This window comes from Protopterus annectens, chromosome 3.part0 (assembly GCF_019279795.1).
Source record: "Protopterus annectens isolate FY-2018-M chromosome 3.part0, PAN1.0, whole genome shotgun sequence".
NCBI lineage: Eukaryota > Metazoa > Chordata > Ceratodontiformes > Protopteridae > Protopterus > Protopterus annectens.
This window is the reverse complement of record NC_056731.1, coordinates 484,467,796-484,490,086: the sequence shown is the minus strand read 5'-3', so window position 1 is coordinate 484,490,086 and position 22,291 is coordinate 484,467,796. Positions and strand designations below refer to the sequence as shown.

The window sequence follows — 22,291 nt, the reverse complement described above, 5'->3', positions numbered from 1 at the left end:
GAGTGATCTCTGTGGTGAAGCCCTCTGTGAGATGAAAACCATTGCAGTACACCTGTCTCTGAATGGGATTTTTAAAACATTCTGTCATAAGGCTTCCTGCTAGCCTTTCTAAAACCCTGGGCTTATTTTTTAATTTGTTTCCTGATTTGACAAAGACTAGCTAGATAGCCTCATGCAATCATTTCCTCAGGATCATCAACATCTCCTTTCAGCTTATCCCGGTTAGGGGCCACCATAGCAGAACAGTCTGCAGAACGATTGGCAGTGGAGTTTTACAGTGCTGATTTGCCAGCCCAATGCCCAACCTTCCACAGAAGGCACACAGACACTCACACCTAAGGCCAATTTAGAGCACCCACTCCATCTACAGCATGTCTTTGGGATGTGATAGGTAATTGGAGCACCCAGAGAAAACCTACACGACCACAGGGAGGACATGCAGAGTCAATACAGAAGGCACCCCAGCCAGGAATCCAATCGGCTTTGCTCTCAGGGTACTTGCCACCATCTAAGAAATGGAAAATAAGGCTGTTGCATTATAGGAAAGAGCTACAGAAGGGCTTGAATGTGATTACTTTTAGCTAGCTACTATAATTATTTGTTTTTTTCATTGAAAAGAATGTGACATGTAATAAAGCAGAATTTCTGTTTTAGTTTATTTTTAATAACATTTACTTGCATTATGCTAAACTAAGTGAACATGGGGGTATGGTTGGGTACGGTGTTTTTGTAGACTGCCAGTACCTCTGCCTTCTGCGCAAGTAATGTGTAAAGATACTAAAAAGGCAGTAATGTGGCTCATGTTTCAGTTCTAATACTGTTTAATTTCATTTAAGCTTTTTTTGTTAAATTAATAGCATATTTGGGTTTAAAAGTGTTTATTTTACACTAGGGAAATTGTGGGTGGTGTAATATTTCTATTGTGTATCTGAAATATGTAACTTTTACTTAATTCTTTAGTAAGTAGCTTGAATGTGGTGTACTACATCTGGATATGTCCTGATTCTATAAATAAACTTATGATAATGGCATCACTTCTGAAAGGTGCATCTGATAGCTCTATGCATCTACCTCGCAAGAAGTTGCTTGAAGGAAAAAGTCAACCACTTATCTCTCAAGTCCTCCGGTAGATATGAAAGGGCAAACAAGTAAAGTATAAGTGGGATGCCCAGCTCTGACACTCGAGGACTGCCTGTACCCTTTGTGGATATGTATGTGCAAATGTACATAGGTCTAGGATTATTCAGTACCTTGAGGGTAAAAAGGTGGGGGATTACACAATGGACTATAAGCAGCAACCAATCATAACATTTCTAAACAGCCTCACACTTCGCTTGCATTCCTAAGCTGTTTTCACCCTACAAACAAACTTCACATTTAAAGCATACTTATTCAGCGTTGCTATGCTGTCTCACAACCAAAATAAAGCATAATATAGTAATGCTTTTGAGGTAGATTAATCAAGCCAAGGAAAACCCAAAGTCTTGAATACTTTAAAAAGGTATGCCCACCTACAAAGCAAAATGTATATTTTCATGGGAATGTACTACTTGCATGTCATCCCGCCTGGTAACTGTCCTGATAGCTTTCAAGTTACACAGCAACACCAGATATTTAAAAGCAGAGGGGAGAGGTATCAAATGTATTCTGTCCCAATATTCTATAATTTAAATCTATTTTTTAATCTAAACTTTCAGTAACCTCCCTTCGCAAGTGAGACACCAGATCACTTTATCTCGTCATAGCCTGTCATAATTTTGCCTTGAAAGTCTAACATTTTGTTCGTACAAACCATAACGAGTTGCTAGGCATTGACTAGACCTGGAATGGGCATGTACATGATTAACGTGAAGGTTGGGTGTGGGGCTGGCAACTTGGCACCGTAAAATTGCACTGCCAATCATTAGCGGACTGGAGTTAAAAGCTAACCGAGAAAAGCCAAAAGAAGTTACTATGTGGGAAAAAGTCCACATTTTCTACTAAAATGATGCCCTCCATTTGCCTGACAAATCAAAAATCTGAGCATTAACCTGCAGTAACTGTCAGAATTGTGGTCCTTGGCCGATTGCAAAGACAAGGCTGTCTCTCCAATATAGGCCGCATTTTCTCCTCTTGGAATTTAGTAAAACAAACCTTGTCAGCTCGGTCCATTACTTTACTAGGGGATGCCAAACCATGCAAAAGTCTAAAGCAGCTGCACATCATAGTCCTCACAAGAGGACAACCCAGGGGAACTACTAAGCCCCTCACTACCAAGCCGCAACTTCACATAATGCATAAACATGACCACCCAAACTGCTACCAACCAACGACTAACACAATTCACAAACCATAAAAATAACTAACCGAATAAAGCAACACAACTATTTCTAATTTCTGGAACATACCTTCCCTCTTAGTCTTTGGAGCTATATTGAAAAAGGCACTACTACATCTTTCCAGGTTTATCAACACATACCAAAAAAATAAGAGCTGATAAAAGTACAATTAGCCTAACGTAACTGCTGACGAACTGGAGCCAAGGAACAATTCCATATGTAAACTTTTTTAAAGATAACATGCATACAGTACTTTTATTTACAAGGTTTGTAACTGCCAGGTCGGCATCACTTCTACAGGATTCACGCCCCTTGTTGAGACTGATAAAGTTGCATACCAAAAAGGGAATGCAGGCAAATAATATTAACTAAACTAACTCTGATATGAGAATATGATATATTATAATGGAGAAAGTCAATAAAATATATATCAAGAATTTAACAAAATAATCACCACTTAATACTGCCCTAAAATATTTTCTCCGATGACAGTTAATCACACTGTGCATCACCCTATACAGAACAAGCTTACCGGGAGGAAAAGAAGGTAGCTGCTGAGCCAGACTGAACAGGTAGTCCTGGTAGTACAGAAAATAAAACAGAGGATCCAGTAGCAGGTAAAATCTCCAGTTCTTTGCAGAAAGAAAGGAAATACCTGCTGCTGGATCCTCTTTTTATTAAGGGGAAAACAAAAGAAATTTAGGCTGGGGGTGGAGGTGTTATGCAAGTAGTGGCTCGGATTGCAAGAATCCGATTGGCTGCCACCACTTGCTTAATCAAGAACTTTTAAAGCGGATTTTCTACAAAAACTTGAATGTGCACTTAATGTAGAAACACGCTGAATCGTAACTATATAAGGTAAATTAAACATTCAGTTACAATTTCAGCGTGTTTTACATTAAGGTGAATTACAAATCTGCAGTATACTTTCTCTCGCTTGTGGAAGGCACTCGGGGGTAACAGCTTGCAATTTGTATCTTCTCATGGTGCACTCGGGTTTAAGCACACAGGCGCCATGAGAAGGTACTCTGGGTTAATGAGTTAAGGCAGTAGCCACTTGTACAACACAGCATCTAGTATACCTTGCGACATTCTGCAATTGTCCTTCATTCTATATAGGAAAGACTGACCAGCAATTGAAGAATAGAATTTTACGTCATATAAGGGACATCTCCAAATATGATCCACACAATAGTCTTGCCTGCCATATCAAATTACATCCCACACACACGTTTCTTTTCAAAGCAATTGAAGTTATCCACCCAACATTCAAGGGGGCAGATTGTGCACACCATACTGAACTATGTGAGATGAAATGGATTACAAATATGAGGAGTACTATGTCGCCTGGTCTTAATAACTTGATCCCAATTAAACCAGCCCTCAAAAATAGATGACTTACAGTACACAGGTAATTGTTTTTTTCTGTCCAACTGAAGACCCATGCTACTTTATATGTAAATTTTTTGAAGATTATCTTGGGCTACTACTCAGACAGGGTCTTTTTCATTCCATCTTCAGATTTGTCTGCTGTCCATTTTAGTCATTTTCAGTTTGACTTTAGTTAGGGTTTTTAATTTTATTAGGCAGAGTTTAATTTGATTTGCTTCTGCTAGAAATTCTGTAATATATTCTATCTTGTCTCATATTAGTATAGTTTAATAGCGATTGGTTACCTTTTTATCATTTCTTTTTATTGGTTCATAGAAGCGTATGGTAATTTGTGCATTCAGTGCTGCAGCCATTTGTTAGATCTTTACGCTAACAGCATTTCAAGATTTCAACAGCGAGTGCTATTACTCCCTATGCTTCTAAATGAACTGAAATAGATGCATAATTGCTGAAATTCATTGTGAATTTTAGATATTTTACTTAGTGATTTAAGTAGCATCATAACTCACGTTCATATATAATGAATGCAACTTTAATATGTATGATTAAACTGCATCCTATGGTTTATATGGTTTTACGGTTTACATGTTTATTTCATTTTTCCACTTTATCCAGATATAGTATTGCATTTTATGGCAACATATAACCTAAACTGTCTCCATGGATCACTATGCCATTGGCCATGCCGTACGATCCAAGCCTTAGATTGGCGAGAACATCTATACCTTTTAGGTATATTGATTTGTTTTTCCAGTAGTCATTGAACTTCAGTTGGTTATTCTAACCAGGAGTACTTTATACCTTTCATTGGCTAGCTATTTACAGCATCGCTAAGCTCAATGTTGCACTAGTCAGTATTTTTGTTTACATTAATATGCATTCCTAGCAATTTAAGTTGTAGTTATTAGAAAGGATACGTTTGTCTTATTTAGCTATTCAGCAGCATTATGGTCTGTTTAGTCATAATGAACACAACTTTAATATGTGTTTTGGATTGCATCTTGGTTTCTTATATGTTTTTTATGATCTAAAATTTGCTTAGTTTTTATTCGTATTACACTTGGCAGCATATGGGCATCTGTTATTGGTTATACCATCTAACATGTACCTATGATTGTTGATACCATTTACATAGTCAAATTCAAGGGATAGCCACCTTAATGTATACTGATTTGTTGTTTTAGTATCTGGTCACTTATTGATTGGTCACCTAGGAACATCTCTTATCTTTTATTGGACTGCTATCTCATTGCTTTACTAAACTTAATGCCATTATTCTGTTAATTCCCTTTTCATAAATATTTTTCTCCAGATGTCTGTAGCCGCGATATGTGGACAGACCTCTCCGTATACACATTTTAATCTATATTAAGCCTCACAAATATGCTGATTTATGTAACAGTGGATGAGAAGTTTCATTTTGCCCTTCCGTAGCTGTGCAATGCAGGCAGATTCTATGACTGCTTTAACAGTATTTATAATTGATTTTAGGCCTCAAAACTCCCAATGTGTATATCATATTTACAAGTTTATTCTCTATGGTTTTGCACATGCAGCCGTAACTAGGAGATTCTGTCATTTGGCATAAACTGAAGTCTGCAGCCAAGAAAACAGGTGGATGACAGCATTAACATCATATTTTGTCAATCCCCTCTTCATAAACATTTTATTCCAGGTGTCTGTAGCCGCGTCATTTGAACAGACCTGATCATGTACATATGTTTTATCTGTATTAAGCCTTGCAAATGTGCTGACTTATGTAACAATAGAGGAGAAGTTTCATTTTACCCTTCCGTAGCTGCATAATGCAGGTGGGTTCTATGGCTGCTTTAACAGTAATCTTAATTGGTCTTCTCCTAGGCCAAAAATCTCCCAATGGGTATATCATATTTACAAGTTTATTTTCTATGGTCTTGCACCTGCAGCCATGCAAACGGGCAGGCATAATTGGGAGCTTCTGTCATTTGGCATAAACTGAAGTCTACAGCCGTGAAAATGGGCAGATGACAGCATTAACATCATATTCCGCCTATAGTTACCATAACTAAACAGCTATTTATGGTTGTAACAAATGACTCTAGATATGAGCTAAAGTTTAATCTATGCTGCCTCTCAGTAGAGAATTGTTTTGTTTCATTCACCATCACAGGCTTTAATGAGATTCAGTGATTGGCTAATGAATTTCCTGCTAACCTTTGATTGGATTGTTACTTTAAGTTACATGTTATATCCTGAGTTGAGCCCTATATAATCTCTGTTGGTTGTGGAATGAAGGTGTGTTTATGTTAGCATTATGATTGGTTGTTTATTTTTTATTTCAAGTAACAGGAGCCTTCTGCAGTTTTAGATCTGATGAAGGCGAGTTTTGCCGAAAGCGCTCATCGTTTTAGGCCTATTTGTTGTTTTATCATTTGCAGTTTTATGATTAAAGTTTCTTCATCTACTTCTTGACTCCACGGTTTATTTCTATGTCTGCTTTGCCATGGTGACAAATTCAGGATTTTTTTTCTACTTTTGCATTACTTTGACCTGAATCATCTTCAGCGTGAGTTGGATTATTTTTTTTTTTACAGATATATACATAGTGGTAGATGCGTATTTATACTGGTCACCTACAAAATGCTGTCAAATCACCAAACTTAGCAGCGTAACCACCAGCCATTCAGTCTTGAACTAGTAGCACTTCTAGCCAGCATTACCAACATTATTCATGCCTAGATAACCCTATTCACCCAGGAAAGGGAATGGGTGAAATGGCATCATCCCCAGAAGAGACCCAAGACCCCTAAAAGCCCCAACTCCAGCTAAACATACACATACATATAAGCACACATACGAACATGATCCACAAATGGCCATGCCAAGATTCCAGAATTACCAACTCATTTCTCCTAAATATTCCCTCTCTCCTTACCCCTCTTTTCCCAATTACTTCATAAACTGTCCCTCTAACTTAAATCTCAACTAAACCAATACCTCTCTTCACCTATATTCCTCTCTTTACGTACCCCAGGCAGGTGCTTCTGGACAAAAACATCTATCTAAGGGCAAACTCTGTTTTTAGGGGACATTTGCAAACTGATGTCAGAAGAATAGCAGAATGAGTTAGGGTTTTATTTTAAAACCAGTGGATCTTCATATGCTTGAAAAACAGGCTAGTTACAACTGATGTTTGTGAGAAAGGCCAGTTTGTTCCATTATTGCAAAACTCTATGTTACTGTGTTCTGCTTTTATGATGAGTCCTTCAAAAAACTAAACCATTACATACTTTTTCATCACTGTCTTTTAACGAAGAATTTTGGACTCTAAAATAAGCAATTTAATAGGAATTTGTTTTTTTTTTTTAGGGAAGTAGATGCTGTCTTGAAATATCTGAAAGAGCGCTGTAATGCTAAGAGGACTGCAGTGGTTGGATTTTGCTGGGGTGGAGTTGCCACCCATCATATGATGCTGCAGTATCCCGAACTAAAAGCTGGAGTGTCTGTCTATGGTAAGGTTATATTATTCTTCAGCATATGTGTCTGCATTTTTCATTTCATATATAAGTGTTTCAGAAAGGATAACTATAATATTTAAATACCAGAGAGTGATATGTGTATGTGTAAGTGATGTCCTGACTGTGCTACTTTTACTTCTCTTTGCTTCTTATTGCAGTTATTAATGTGCTTTATTGATCAAAAACAGTCGTGTAAATATCCTCATGACTACATTCAATTTAAATTAAAAATTTCACAGATTTAAACTAGCTGACTACATACTTGAAAATTAACAAATTCAAATGTTTTATTATTTACAGATACTAAATTTACTCCTTGTGTATCTTAGTGTACAGCACATTTATTTATTCCATTTGTTAACCGGGGTCTAGCACTGATCCACCTGCACCTGTTTTTGTCTCAGCCCAGACAAATACAAATGACAATAGATAGGCAAGTTAACAAGACGTAGTATGAACAGAAACAAAATGTACTCTGAAGATAGCAATGAGTCAACATTAATAATAATAATAATAATAATAAAGTACACAGGACAATAGGAAGTGATGGTTAGAGGAAGGAGAGAAGAAGAGGGTTACAGTAAAGGAATGGAGCACAAAATGTAAAATAAAAAGTAAGGTAAGAGCACATAGAAATGAACTGTACAGAATGTCTACAATGTGGAAGAGATGTCACATATTAGTGTAAGGTAACAATGTGAGGAAGACAAAGGTGCCTGACGGTAAAGGGGGGAGGAGTGGGAGGTGGGTGATGTGTCCAGAGGGAAAGCAATGGCAAACTGACACGAACTTGAGATGATCTTAAACTGAGCATGGAATGAAAGGTATGAGGTGAAGTCTTTAAGATTAGTAGGGAGGGATTCACAGAGTTTGGGGCCTAGGATGGAGAAGGCCTGGTTAGTACAGTGAAGTGTGGTCCTGGGACTTTGAAGAAGTGGACCAGAGTGGTTAAGACTTCTTACACTGTAACTGGGGAGTCATATGAAGAGGTTGGAGGCAAAGGAAGAACAGCTGTTTTCTTTGAGGAGCTTGTCGAGTTGGGATCTAAGAAGCACAATGGTACTTCAATGGACATGTAGCCATTCGGCTTTATTAAGTGTGATTCAGTGATGCTCATTTCTAGAGGAGAGGGTATTGAAATGGCAGATAGAGCTGCTTAGAGTTTGTATGGTAGAAGAGTTTTTATTGGATGCTGATGCAACCAGTGGAAGTCCATATTTAAGTTGGGCTAATAGAAGGCCTCTGCCAATGGCATTTCTGATTGGTCTGAAGAGAAGGGGGGAAAATGTTATAATACCAAAATAGGAATGAGTGTATTTTCTTCTGTATTTGTTCTAGGCAAAGGTAAAAATTCAATGCAAGATCAAGCCACACACCAAGGTATTTGACATAGATGACTTGATCAATAGGGTTGTCAAGATGGTCATGGATAAGAAGAGACTGAGAGTTATAATGGCATTTAGGGGAGGTAACCAAACAGTGTTGTTTTAGTTTTGGATATGTTCAGAATTAGCTTATTGTTATTTAGCCATGTGATAAGAGAAAGGAAGTCCACTTACAGTTGTGGATGTTTGGCCAAGTAGGTCATGTGTGAGTGAAATAAGGCCATGTCATCAGCATAAAGTAACAGAGGAAGGTGAAGGAAGTCAAATGGTATTTTATTAATGAAAACAAGAAAAAGGAGGGGAGCCAGAATGGAGCCCTGAGGGACTCCTTTAAGGAGAAAGGTGAAAGCAGAGAATGTGTTTTGAAACTGCACATTGAAGTACTGACTGAAAAGATTATTTTGCAACCAGACAGCTGTATCTGGGTTAACAGTTTCGGTTAGGTGTTCTAACAGAATGTTATGGTCAACCAGATCAAAGACTCTGAGGTCAATTAAAGATGGCTCCAGTAAGGAGACCTTTGCCTATATCCGGGAGGATGTTAGCAGTAAGCATCCAGAGTGCTGTAGAAGTGCTTCTACCAGCCCAAAAACCATGATGTTTTGAGGATAGGAGATGATACTAGGAGATGTAATGGATGAGCTGATGGTAAGTATGGAAAGAACAGAAATGGGACAGAAGTCAGTGGCATAGAATGGGTTGTTTTTTGAGGGAGGGGTGTAACAATGTCTGTTTTCTAGAAATCAGGCATGATGTTTTGAGTTAAAGATTGTAAATGTGGAGGGGGGAACTTTGAAGTCCCTACATAGTAATAAGAACCATGGGAGAAGATGGTCAGGACCAGCAGGTGAGTCAGTTTTTAGATTGAGTACTGACAGTATGTGTTTTTTGATTGCTTTGAATTGCAAGGTAAGACTATGGGGGGAGGAGAGAGGTTAAAGGGAGAGGAGGGGGTTATTAATGGAACTGGGGATGGGAAGTGCACTGAAGTGGAAGCTGAAATCAGTGTCTGTGAGATGAGAATAAATGGGTGTTAGATGGATTTGTAAGGCCTGTCAGGCAATTGCCTTCTGCCAAGAATTTTTTAGGTGAGATGAGGAGGGATAACTGATTTTTTTTTCATAATGTGACTTAGATTTTTAGCTTAGTACAGTGTTGTCTGTATCTTCTATTGTACTGACCTGAAATATTTTCACTCACCTTCAGTGTAACCCATATCCAGCTGATATTGGTACTGTATCACTTTAAACAATAAACTGTTCTCTCAGTTATAATGACTCATTTCCCCCATTGTTCTGAAATATTTAATTGTTTAGTTTCATTCAACAAATATGAAACCTGCCATCTTCACCCAAAACAATTTGATGCTAGTTAATCTCTTCATTACAAATTCCTTAGCAGCTAACCCATAGAAACCAGCAATTGGAAGCATCAACCTTTCTTTTAATCACTCATACCCTTTTTAAATCAAAATCACAAGTTTTTGTAATATATCCAGTTTTTAGTATGCTACTCAAAGGCTAGTTGCAGATGGGGAACATTTCTTTATTTACTAACTGAATTCCAGCCTCCTTGTTTAATGAGATAAACATATTTAGATCAATAATATATCCCTCAATATGGGCAGTAGTCATATCAAATACTGTAGTCTTAACCATATAAACTTCAAAAATTGTATTCTACAAATAGCAGTCTTGTGTCACATGTAAGTAGACTCCTTTCTATTAACATACACTTTTCAGTATAGTGTATCATCACTCATTATTAATCAGTATAAAAGCTACATACTTGAATATAAACAAAAGGTAAAGCCATAGATTTTCAATATTAGTAACATCGATAAAAAAGACAGCAAGCATTTGTTTTGTCAAAATGTCTCCTGTCAGCATTAATGGCATCTGCAGCATGCCTTAATTATTCATAAAAGGTGAAATAACATATGCACATAATTATTGCGAATAATTTAGGAGCCTAAATGAGTAACTCCACTCCCTACATGTCCTTTTCATCCTAGAGGACATTGATGTCTGAGTAGTGACTGAGACATGTCCCCAGATTTAATAAAATCCATGTAGGCATAGTGTAGAACCTAGAAGGAAGTTACTGTCTCCATGTACGTGGTTCCCCCTTGATAGCACGCCATGCCTATTAATGAGGACGTATTTCTGTGGGTGAGCCGTGGAACACAGTTATTGAATCAGTGTAGGGAGTGTGTGACTGACTGTGTATGCAGATGAATAATATGCCCTCTGCACTGTCCAAGTGCATTATATCAATGTATTTAATTATTTTTTTTTTCAAATTTGCATGGCATGGTGAGGAGCGCAGCAGTTAACACATGCCAGACATCTAAAAATAGAAACTGGATGCATTTAATTTGTAATTCAAAAGTCAAGTTTAAGCATAGCTGAGTGGGTTTGCCTGATGTGGTGCTTAGCAGTGGTTAAAGCCAGCTCAGAGGTATATGTAAAAGTATAGCAGTATTCCACATATCCGTGTAACCAAGTGATTAGAGTTACGGCCTGTAGGTGCAAGGATTGAATACATGAAAGGGAAATTAAGCATTTAATTTCCAAAGACAAATTATTGTGATTATTTTTCAATGCTGATCTGCTGCGCTCAGCTAAGCTCTGCTAAGACCTGCTAAGCACTGCTTAAACAATCTCTGTTTATGCATTGCTTGGCATTGCTTGGCTGTGCTTAGCTGGTTTGAACACTGCTAAGCACTGCTAGTTTAAGCACTGCTCAGCTGCACTGGTTTTCACAGTGCCAAGCAATGTGCCATATTTTTAAGACTTGCCCAATGGCATGTAAGGGTTGGAAAATAGGCTGTATTAAGCTCAACAGGCTGGAATACAGCATAACACTTGGAGTGCTTTCTCTGAGGGATACACTATGGCAGGCACTGGAGAGGGTTCGTGCTTATGGGTGAAGCATTGGGGCATTCAAGAGTCCAAGATCATGGTTGGACTCCTTGTAGAAAAACATGAGGGCCGACTGATGCATGGAGGTTAACAGGGCTCAGAGTGCAAGGCAGAGGCCTATGACTTGCTGGCAAAGGACCTCACCAATGCAACTGGTATCCCCCACACAGGTGAACAGTGTTGTCACCACCATGACAACCTGTAAAAAAGGAAGGGGGCTCTGTTGAACACCTGGGTCCAAAAATTCCAGGCTGGGAATGTCCCACATGTATATAAGTACCATTACCTTGTTTCATCAATATCTAATCTTGAAGGTCTGCTAAACTGGTATGCATAATGGTGGTGTTCTTCCCAACAGTTGCAGAGGAGAGGGCTCGCAATGTTGAGCTGCATGCTGGGTGCTTGGCCAGGTTGCACTGCAAGTGTGGTGAGTACAGTTGTATTTTGCAATCTATAGTCAGATAAGCAAGAAAGAGTAAAGCATTATCTGCCATTAGGTATATATAGTAAAGACTGTATTGTAATAAATGTGGACGTAGACCTGTACTTCAATAAGTGACTACTGCCAACTGTAGTGCAATATGCAGGGAACAGTAAAGTATTAACTTTGCTAAAGTAAATTAAATAACATTTCTACTGCAATAACTGTGTAATTACAGCTGTATTGCAGCACTTGCATTACAACTGCTGTGCAATAAAAATGTGAAACTATACCAGTAACTCCATGAAGATACCTCTAATAAAGCTGTGTCGTGCAATATGTGTGGAATTAGGACTGTTTTCCATGAAATTGATTATGACAACTATTCTGCAGTAAAAACACAAAATAATACCAGTGTGTGCCTCAAGGTATAGCTAATAGATTGTTGTGCAGTAAGTGTAGATTCAGAGCTGTTTTACAAGAAATGAATCATGACACTAGTTCTACAATAGCACATAAAGCAATAACAGTAACACCCAATGTATATTGTATATATCAGGATTGTTTTGTTTTAACTACTGCATTTCAGCTGTATGGATTCAGGCTCTGAGGTATAGTGCTGCAGGCAAGTATAACAGCGTAATAGCTGTAGACTGCAAACATACTGTCTGCAAATGTATATGGGTGAGGTAGCCAACCAAGTAATCTCCTATGGTTTGTCGACTTCACAGATATTTCATCCTGCTAACAATATATTGTGTACACTTTTATTCTGTGTAGTAATGTATAGGTTCCCTAGTATCTCTGTCACACTTGAATTCCATGCCTGTGTGTTCAACTGTCACTGCAGTCTGCTATAAAACTGTACTACTAATACCAGGTCATATATTGGTTCCAGGTGAGCTCTAGGCAAATGTCAGTAAGTAAACAGCAGTGACTCAGTAGCTCAGTTTATTAAATGCTCTGTCTGAAGTACATTTTGCCACATGCAGACCAAGGTTTTAATCTAGTGCACTGTAGCACTATGTATCACAGTAGCAGTCATGAAATGATTACAGATTTTCTCTCCACAGGAGCTACAGGAAAATGACTGAGTTAGACCATAGTCTGGGGAAATAATTGTGTGCTTAGATGTCACAGACTGTTAAAATCATTACCAGGTATGCGAATATACAGCATAAAATAAAGGAAATATAATACTAATAAAATAAAAGAAGTAAAATGTGTAATCATTCATATGGCTGTATGCCTGGAGTGTCTGTGAAAGGTTGCTGCAGTCAATTAATAGATTCAGTGCAGATGTCCTCTGCAGTCACTACTGTTAGGTTCTATCCCTGTGCCTGTCAAGCAAGGCATGATAGTATAGTTTTTGTACTGTACACATACATGTCTCTCAAGTGTCACACTGTCACGGAATGTTGTTAGTAGTGCGTAATCCCTCTGTTACACATTTACCATCAACATGAGTATCTAACCAGGAATGTATCACTACATCAGCCCACAGTACACCTTGGTAGTTAATATAGGTCCACCTGATGTGCAAGTGTTCTGTGTATTTTACTACCCGCAGTTGTTACGGCTTGGCCCATACTGACCCATGCGGATAGCTTGAGTGGTATGTACATACTACAGCAGCTATAGTCAACCTGTAAATTTAAAGAAAGGACAGACCTGTAGAGTAGATAGCAGTACTGTTCTCCACGAAATAGACTATAATGGTATTAATGGACTGTTTATTTCTCTCTCTCCCCACCCTTTATCTTCATTTATTTATTATTGTTATCCATTGGTTATGGTTTACTATTAACATCTGTTGTTACATTAAACTTTATTTTGGGCATGTGTTTTACTATTATTATGTATTATAATGGTTGCATATTAACATATCTTGTTAAATATCTATGTTGTTGGCCTTATGCTGTAACTGTTACTGGCATGCTGTTAATATGCTGACTGTTATGTTATTTATTGTTGTGTTCCAGATAATATGCATTGAAATAGGATTGGGTCATTTCCAATGTTCTGGCATGCTGTTATTACTAACAAATTTTGTTGTTCATAACTAACCTGTACAAATTGCTGTACCTCTATCACCACAGCACAACAGTGTAGGCTGGTTCCTGCTGACCCATCTACCCTATCTCAGCTGGCTGTGACACTGAGTTCCAGTGCATCTGGGGCCCAGGCCAGTGGTGCCCCCTCTGCTGGCCCTACACCACCTTTGGGTGGAACGTCTCAAGGGACGGGGCCCATCTCCTCCCTGGCAGTGGTGGCGGAGTTGTGCCACCACTGCCGGGGAGGAGATGGCAGTAGTGGCACCCCACTGCCACCACTGCTGGGGAGGAGACAGTGGTGGCAGTGGTGGCGGAGGGGCGCCAGTCACCCAGGATCAACTACTGGCCATGGTGTGCAGGATAGTTCATAGGAGCTATGAACAATGTCTGCACCAGATTGAGGGCAGAGTTGACAATCTGCTGAGCCCTGCTGCCTCTGGTGCCCAGCCTCCAGCACAACCACCTTCGGGCAGTAAAGGAGCAATGTTGACTGCCCATGGGTGGGAGCTCAGTCTTGCTGCTGCTGCCATCTTGAGGCACATGCTTCTCAGATTCCACAAGGTGTTTACCTCCCTCATGTCACACACCACCCCTGTCCTGCTGTCTTGTCTGTCTGCAAGTGCATCCTCTGCTACCCAGCTTACCTACCCACACATGCCTATAACCCTTTTCCAACATTCCACACACTCCCCCACACATGCCTATAACCCTTTTCCAACATTCCACACACTAAAAAAAAAAAAAAAAAAGGGCACCTGTCCCACAAAAAAAGTATTGCTCCTTACATAGCTCTCCATTTCACACGTTTCCACTTGACACATCTAATTTGGTCCAGTTGGCTTGACAACACATTTATGTTGTCCTCACTCCTCTCTCTGGGGTTTGAGAGTGCAAATTCATCCACAAAAATCTGTCAGACTGCACAGCTGTTGCTGATCAAAAAATGGAAAGCTATGGTTCTTCCCTACACTCATCCTCCACATCCCTACCTGCCTTTTAGTGTGTTTTTCCCACTGCTTTCCCCATTTCACAACTGTCCTATCACCCTTTTCTTTTCTTTTTAAATTTTTACCACGTGTTTGCACAGAGCTAAACGGCATTCCCCGCAAACCTGCTTAAAAGTGCTTTAATGATCTTATTTGTTTCTCACAGTGTTAGGCACAAGTACAAAATAATCCACCCCTGCTAAGTCTTGAACCCAGGCCCCTATCAACTACAGCATACTGCATTAGCCCACTAGGCCACTCAGCTCTTAATTAAAGTAGGTGTTTCCAGCAAAATATACTGATTGCCACTGACAGACTGCAAGTACATCTACTGGGAAAAATGGGAGTGTCCCTGGGACTCTGATGTAAAATGTACACCAGTACACAGCCAAATAATAATGGCTGTACGTGAGGCCTGGGATAGCAGGTAAATGTACCCTTTTATCAGCAACATCTGTAAACACACCTGCTAAGGCAGCAATGGCAAAAGTACATGTGTACAACTGGGACCCTGCTGCAGAACAACTGCCTTTGCAAGCCATGCACATAATGATGGATGCAGACATGTGTCAGACTGTATGTATGCACATATATCTTGCAAATGCACCTGCTCCAGCACTGACTCAGTAGCTCAGCCTGTTAAGTGCCTTGCATATAGTACATTTTGCCACCCACAGTCTTGGGTTTGAATCCAGTGTGTCGCACTTCAGTTATGTTGTTGTGAACACATCAAGTAATGACTGAGGCATGCAGTTTTAACCCACACAGATTGCTGCTACTGAATTAACTGCTACCCATGTTTGTAAGTCAAAGGCCTGTAGGTAGGGACACACTGCACATATTCATATAGCCAAACTATATGTCGCCTACTACTCTGTGATTGCCACTGTTACATAATAGATGTACCTTAAGCACATGCCTCAAGTGGACTGTAAAGGGTACCTACCCTGGCTCTGCTGTAACAACAGAGCTGACACTGCTGGCTCAGTTATACATACAGCTTGCCCTCCACCAAAGTGTTCACACTCCCCCCATGTGTCCTAGGCTGCAGCAGCAGCTGCAGCCTGGAACATGTGCAGCTGTATGTTAAGCTAGCTGCTACAGAACTACAATACCTCACACCCCGTTAGAACAAGGGATCCAGACAAAACCATATGTAAAGGGTGGGGGAGGGGGCAAAGCTCCAGCAGCAGGAACATGTTGCACAGTTTGCCCCTACAAAAATAGTGAGCTGATAGAATAGCAGCTAATGCATTGGCAAGCATATTCTGATGTGTATGATGTCTGACACTTGCATGTCTCTCTCTCTCCTTACTGACCACAACTCACAATGTTTATTACTCAACTGCCAGATATTCAGAATGTAATAGGACAATGGCCCAACATATCATGCAAAACTGTGGACATACCTCCTAAATCTCAACAGTGGACAGTATTTGTACTTACCTTCTGTGATGCTGTAGTCTCCACACCTCACTAATGTCCATCTCAAAGCTAAGAAAGGGGCCAAGGCCTAGATGAAACCCTTAAGTTCTGCACAGTGGTGCCATGTCATTGGTTAATGAAAGTACAACTCAGCTGTTTTGGATTCAGTTAGCAAGTCTGAGCCACAGATTGGTGAACAGGCAATTACCTGTTAATGAGCATTACCTACAAAAGGCACTCAACTGCTTATGGGGAACAGATCTGTATGTTGCTTTACTCAGACAATGGTTTTGCAAGATGTTTGCAGAGGTTCTGGTCAAAATAGGATTACTTCACTTTACAAAGTATGTAATACATGTCCCCATATAATGGGATGCAGATGGGAGGATGGAGGTATGAGGAATAGGGATTACAACAGTAGGCATCTATGTTAGTGACATGTTAGCGATACTCTGCTGTCCAACAGCTACAGGCATGCCTCTCAACTGCCCATGCTTTGAATCACATCACAACTCTGCCCCTGTTAATCCCGCCTACAACTGTCAGCTGTTGTAGGAAAGTTAGTGGATTATGACTTAGACATATTGACAGTAAGTAAGGGTGTACACAGCTGTAATATCAAATGATGTGCTGTCGTTCACCTTCTCTCAGACTGTCATTGTCACACAGAAATACTTCTGACATTGTAAAGGTATCCCTGACTGTCCCTGACATTGTAAAGGTATCCCTGACTGTCCCTGATGTATGCTGGCTAGGTCACTGTTTTATTGACATTAATACCTCATTGCTTGAGAGCTATGGCTAACGTACCTGTCAACCCCTTACAGCAGAAATTCAGGTCATAGCCATAATTAGTGGAAGACACTGGCCCAAACTCAGTGACAGAGTATACATATTGGCCATACAAAGTAAGAGTATGAATAGACCAACAGATATTATTGTGGCATAAGTGTTTTCTGTGGGGTCTGGCAAGTGACATCCACATTCCCTATATTCTGACCACAGCTATCAATGATTGGCCAACCATTTGTCAGACATCCATATGTGTGTGCCAAAAGGACCACATATATGAGGCACACGTTCACATTCCAGGAACATTTGTGTAGTGGAGAGGTAGAATGCATACAGGTGAGATATACTATAGCAGATTTGCATTGCTGTCTGTCATTGTGGCATACTGGTGTTGCTGGGCTGTCCCCATATAGTTGTAATAGCACACAACTATTTGTCTGGCAGTGGCTGTATGACATGCTAGTGGGACTTTGCTCATAGGGGACACACCACAGTAGATTGCAGTGATGGCTGTAGAGACATGCAGCAGAATCTGTCACGGCACACAGGGGACATAACTGGTACTGCTGCTATCTTGGTGATAGCCACACATGTAATGTGTTGATAGACAGCAGGATATGACTTGTGAGGGAGCGGTGGATAGTGCAGCCCATTTTGGTTGTGCAGGGTCTGTACATAGTGGACATCCATGTATCTGGTCCTGTAATGTGTTCCCTTCTTGTCTTGCAGGTATGATGTATCAACAGAGACATCCTCCATTTTCATCTGCAGAAAATTATGATGTAGTGGATGCTGTCAGACTCCACCATCACTTCCTGCTGTCAGGAGATCATCACAATCAAGAACAGCGGGCAGCATTGTAGGCCAACTTTGTGAGGATTGTTAATGATATTGGCCAACAGGACAGGACCTACGAGCAGGTTTGACACCAGGCCACAGACATGGTCAGTGCTGCACCAGGCCACAGACATGGTCAATGCTGCATGTCAAAGGACAGCTGCTGTTGCCTGGATCGTGCTGCCACTGATGGAGATCCTGCAACACAACAACCACTCTCAGCCACAGAGGAATTCCTGGCGAACCTAGGATCAGCCCACAGCTCCCAGCCAGCCATCACACCATACATCCTGGAGGTGGGTGCCAGAGCGTCCACATCAGAGGAGCGTCCAGGTAAGCCGACTCTCTTCACCAGTATGATACATTTGCAGTCATTGTGGCAGGCTCTACAGACCTGTATGTGGGTGTCAGGTCTATCTGCATTGGAAGGGGGGTTGGCTTTTCACCACAGTTGTGCACACATACTCAGAATGTCAGCAATATAGCCAGTATCACATTAGCTACTGTGCATGTGGATATATGCACATATTACCTTGTAACACTGCAACATTTGGTGTTGCTGACAGTCTTCCTCACCTTTTTACAGGTACATCGGATGTGGACGGAGTTCATGGTCCTGCACCTGGTAAGTGTCATACTATTGTTTTGCCTGATCAGATATACCCTGTGAATGTTAAGGGCTGCCATTTTACATTTTATACAAGTGTTCTGTTTCGGAGCAGTTAACTACAGTACATAACCTAGGGAATGACAGGTGTGTATTTATACAAACATTAACATGTTTGCACTTATAGTTATGAGCAACTAAGCAGCCTGCTATACATGAGGCAATTACTCCAAGATGCCCATTCAGACACAGTAAGGAGAACGTACATACCTGAAGCAGTGGTACTATAACTGGCATATCATTGTCAAGATAGGTGTACTGGGTTTTATGTGTATTTCTGTCACATACACTGTCATATTGCATACCTCATTAGGTGTATTGAACTGGCAATGTTACCCTGATATAGCTGACATGCATGTTATACAGGGCCTGGGTTGTCTGTGTATGTTGGTGTAGGTGTGTGTTGTGCATGGGATGAGAGATGAGATGATGTGGGACATGTCATGTAGCTGTGGATCCTCATCTGTATGAGTCTGTGTGGATTACCATACATAATAGTGCAGGTGGTAATGTACTGCTTTTGTCTTGCTTCTCACAGGTGAAAAGGGGGTTGGAGTATGTCCCCCTCACAACCTGATGTCAGTGTCTCATTGGACTCTGATGATGATGGTGGCCATAGTGAGGCACAGTTGGGGTTGTCGGTGGCTGAATCTGTCCCAGAGGTTGATGTCCCTCTTCTGCCCCCATTCTCCCCGCACACAGTCAGTATGCCCAGTCACCAGAGACCACAAATATTGGACAGTCAGAGGGTGGTGATATAGTACAGGACAGTGTGAGAACTACGGCATCAGTGAGTGTGGACACTGGCCATAGCCAGACAGCTGGTGAGGTCCCACACAAACAGATGGGTGCTCGAAGGAGGACTGCTGCCCATCCACCTCTTGTTGCAGGTGCCACATCACAGGTCAGTCGCCACATGTTTCACTCTGTCATGGAGGCAGAGGCATGAGCTAAATGCAACAGATGGATGCTTAGGGTAATGGATGCAGCACAGTCTGACATCTGTGACTGCTTCCATCGTATTGATGCCATGGAATGTTTCACTGTTGTAGTGGACAGATGGTGGGCTCAGACAGTGTCTGTCTATGAGCGCATGTTGTCTGTGCTGGAACATGTGGTTGGGGTTGGCTGTTGGACATGTAGATGTAGGCCAGCAACACCATCTGCTGGTAGTCCATGTGGCCATGCACACTCGCGTTCCCATAGTGACAGCACCTCCAGTGCTACAGAGGCAGGTGTGGCTATCCACATCACAACGTGGCAGACCATGGGCACATGGTCCTGGGTGGTCCCATTGGGGACACAGGCCCAGCAGACAGTAGTCACAATCCGGTATTAGCACTGCATCTGACCTTGGGCATGATGCTGCCAGTGATACTCATGGAGGAGCCAATTCCCTTGTTCGTGACCAGAGGCATTGAACTGTCCACTCTACCATGTACAGTCCACAGCTGTCCACCATACACATGTGTAGGGCTAGTACTGAACTTGACTGTATACACCCAAACACTCCAATACCACTGTCACATGCAGGTCACCTACAGACACACACAGCACTACTCCATGACCCATGTCACCAGCACCCCTTCCTGACTCACGCATATGCTGTCAACTGTTTGGCACATCCTAGGCCTCCGGCACCACCACACCACACCCTGTGCATGTGATATCTGTGCCACATCCCTGCCATCCATGCTATCGATGCAGGGACCTGCACATATGCATCTGATGCACAGGGTGACCATATAATTTTACATGTGTTTGTGTACTGCAGTAGTGTTATGTCATGGCAGTTGTTGTGGGCCACGACAGATACTGTATGCTGGCATGTGTCAGAAGTACACATCAAACGTATATCTTTGTTGCCTGATTGTACACTGGCAGTAGTGTTACAGAATGACAGATGTGCCACAGAGCTGTTTGTTTTTATCCCAGAAGTCTGAGTGGTACAACTATGGACACATGGTGGAAATACAAAGGCACAGGATGGCAAGCCAGCACAGCAGAAATATGACATCAACAAGGTATGCCAGTATATGTGCATGGCTCCCTAGGTGCATTTGTGTAGAACATTGTGCCAGTGACGATGGGGACAGTCAGTGTCATCATGCTTTCATACCCTCTGACACACACTGCTACCCTTGATACATGTCAAAAGGGTAGTCTGCATGTACAACTGTAGATGGTGGTGGACATCAATTATGGTTATGTAGAGGTGGGCAGTTTAGGACCAGCATCTAGTCACAGGGTCATAAAATGCATAACCAATGCACAGGGGTGTAGGCCACACGGGTATGCCTGTAGTGCTGTCAGAGGACATATTTACACACACTCAAGTTGGATGCTGTGAGAGAAGAACCCCTACCTATCTAGTATTACACACTATAGCTTGCAGTACTTATCACATGTGCCACGCTGTTTGTCTGCTACTATACCGTCAGCCAGTGCCTTTAAGGTGCATGAAATCTGCAGGCCTTGTAACAGAGGCCACTGTTGAGGCCAGCAGCTAGTCAGTGGGCATAAAATGCATAACCATAGTCAGTGAGTGTAAAATGCATAACAATTGCACAGAGATACCCCTTAGGGGCTTGTCTGAAGTGCTGCAAGGGGATATAGTCAAACACACACAGTTGGAGGCTGTGAGATTAGAACTGCTACCTATCTAGTATTACGCATTATAGCTCACAGTACTTATCACATGCACCACACTGTTTATCTGCTACTACACTGTCAACCAGTGCTCTTAAGGTGGATGACTTCAGTGGACCCTGTAGAGGAGGGAATTTAGGGGCCAGCAGCGAGTCACAGGGCCAAAAATGCATACCATTGCATGACAATAGCACATATGAGCATGTCCACAGTGATGTGAGGGGATATATTGATACACACAGAGTTGGAGGATGTGAGATTAGAACTCCTACCAAACTAGTATTACACACTACAGCTCACAGTACCTATCGCACGAACCACAGGTTTTGTCTGTTGTATATATTGATACAGGCACAGTACTTGTGGAGTACGCTAAGTGGCCTTGTGTTAGACAGCATGTGTTGCCTGAAGAGTGATACTGCTTGGTACTGTTGTTGTATCTAGTGTCCTGGGGTTGGATACTTCATCATATCCCTGCTATGTATGTACACCTACCAGTTGGGCCATATGTGGATGTTTGCAGTTTGATAGGCAGACATGTGGTCAGGGGCAGTATGGCCTGTCCAAGGCGTGCATTGCACCCATTGTACATTACACCACCTGTGTACCTATGTCTGTCTGCAGGGTGACAGCACGCAGGCTCAGGAGTCTGTGGGGGTTTGGATTATGTACTGTTGTGACCTTGGTCTGGTGCCATTGGATGGTTGTTGTGATGTGCATGTGCAGATAATCCCAGCTGTCAGGGGTATGTGGGAACATTTATACATCCCTGCCCATATCTGTCTCGATCTGTATAACAGGGTTCTCTCCTTAAATGTAGTTGTGTGTGTCAGTAATGAAAATATGCTGTGTAGCTGTATGTGTGAAGATTATCTATCATTGTACTTTATATAGCTCTATATATTTCTTGTTATCATATATACATATATGTGCAACATACTGAT

General features: G+C 41.2%; 1 protein-coding gene across 4 annotated transcripts in view; it reads left to right on the top strand.

Moving 5' to 3' along the window:
- CMBL (carboxymethylenebutenolidase homolog) overlaps positions 1-22,291 on the top strand; it is a 525,809-nt gene that overhangs the window by 254,925 nt on the left and 248,593 nt on the right. For all 4 annotated transcript variants that reach the window (XM_044064911.1, XM_044064909.1, XM_044064912.1 and 1 more), the window contains exon 4: positions 7,059-7,201. In XM_044064911.1, coding sequence (XP_043920846.1) covers positions 7,059-7,201 — 143 coding nt within the window. The remainder of the gene's footprint in view (positions 1-7,058; positions 7,202-22,291) is intronic.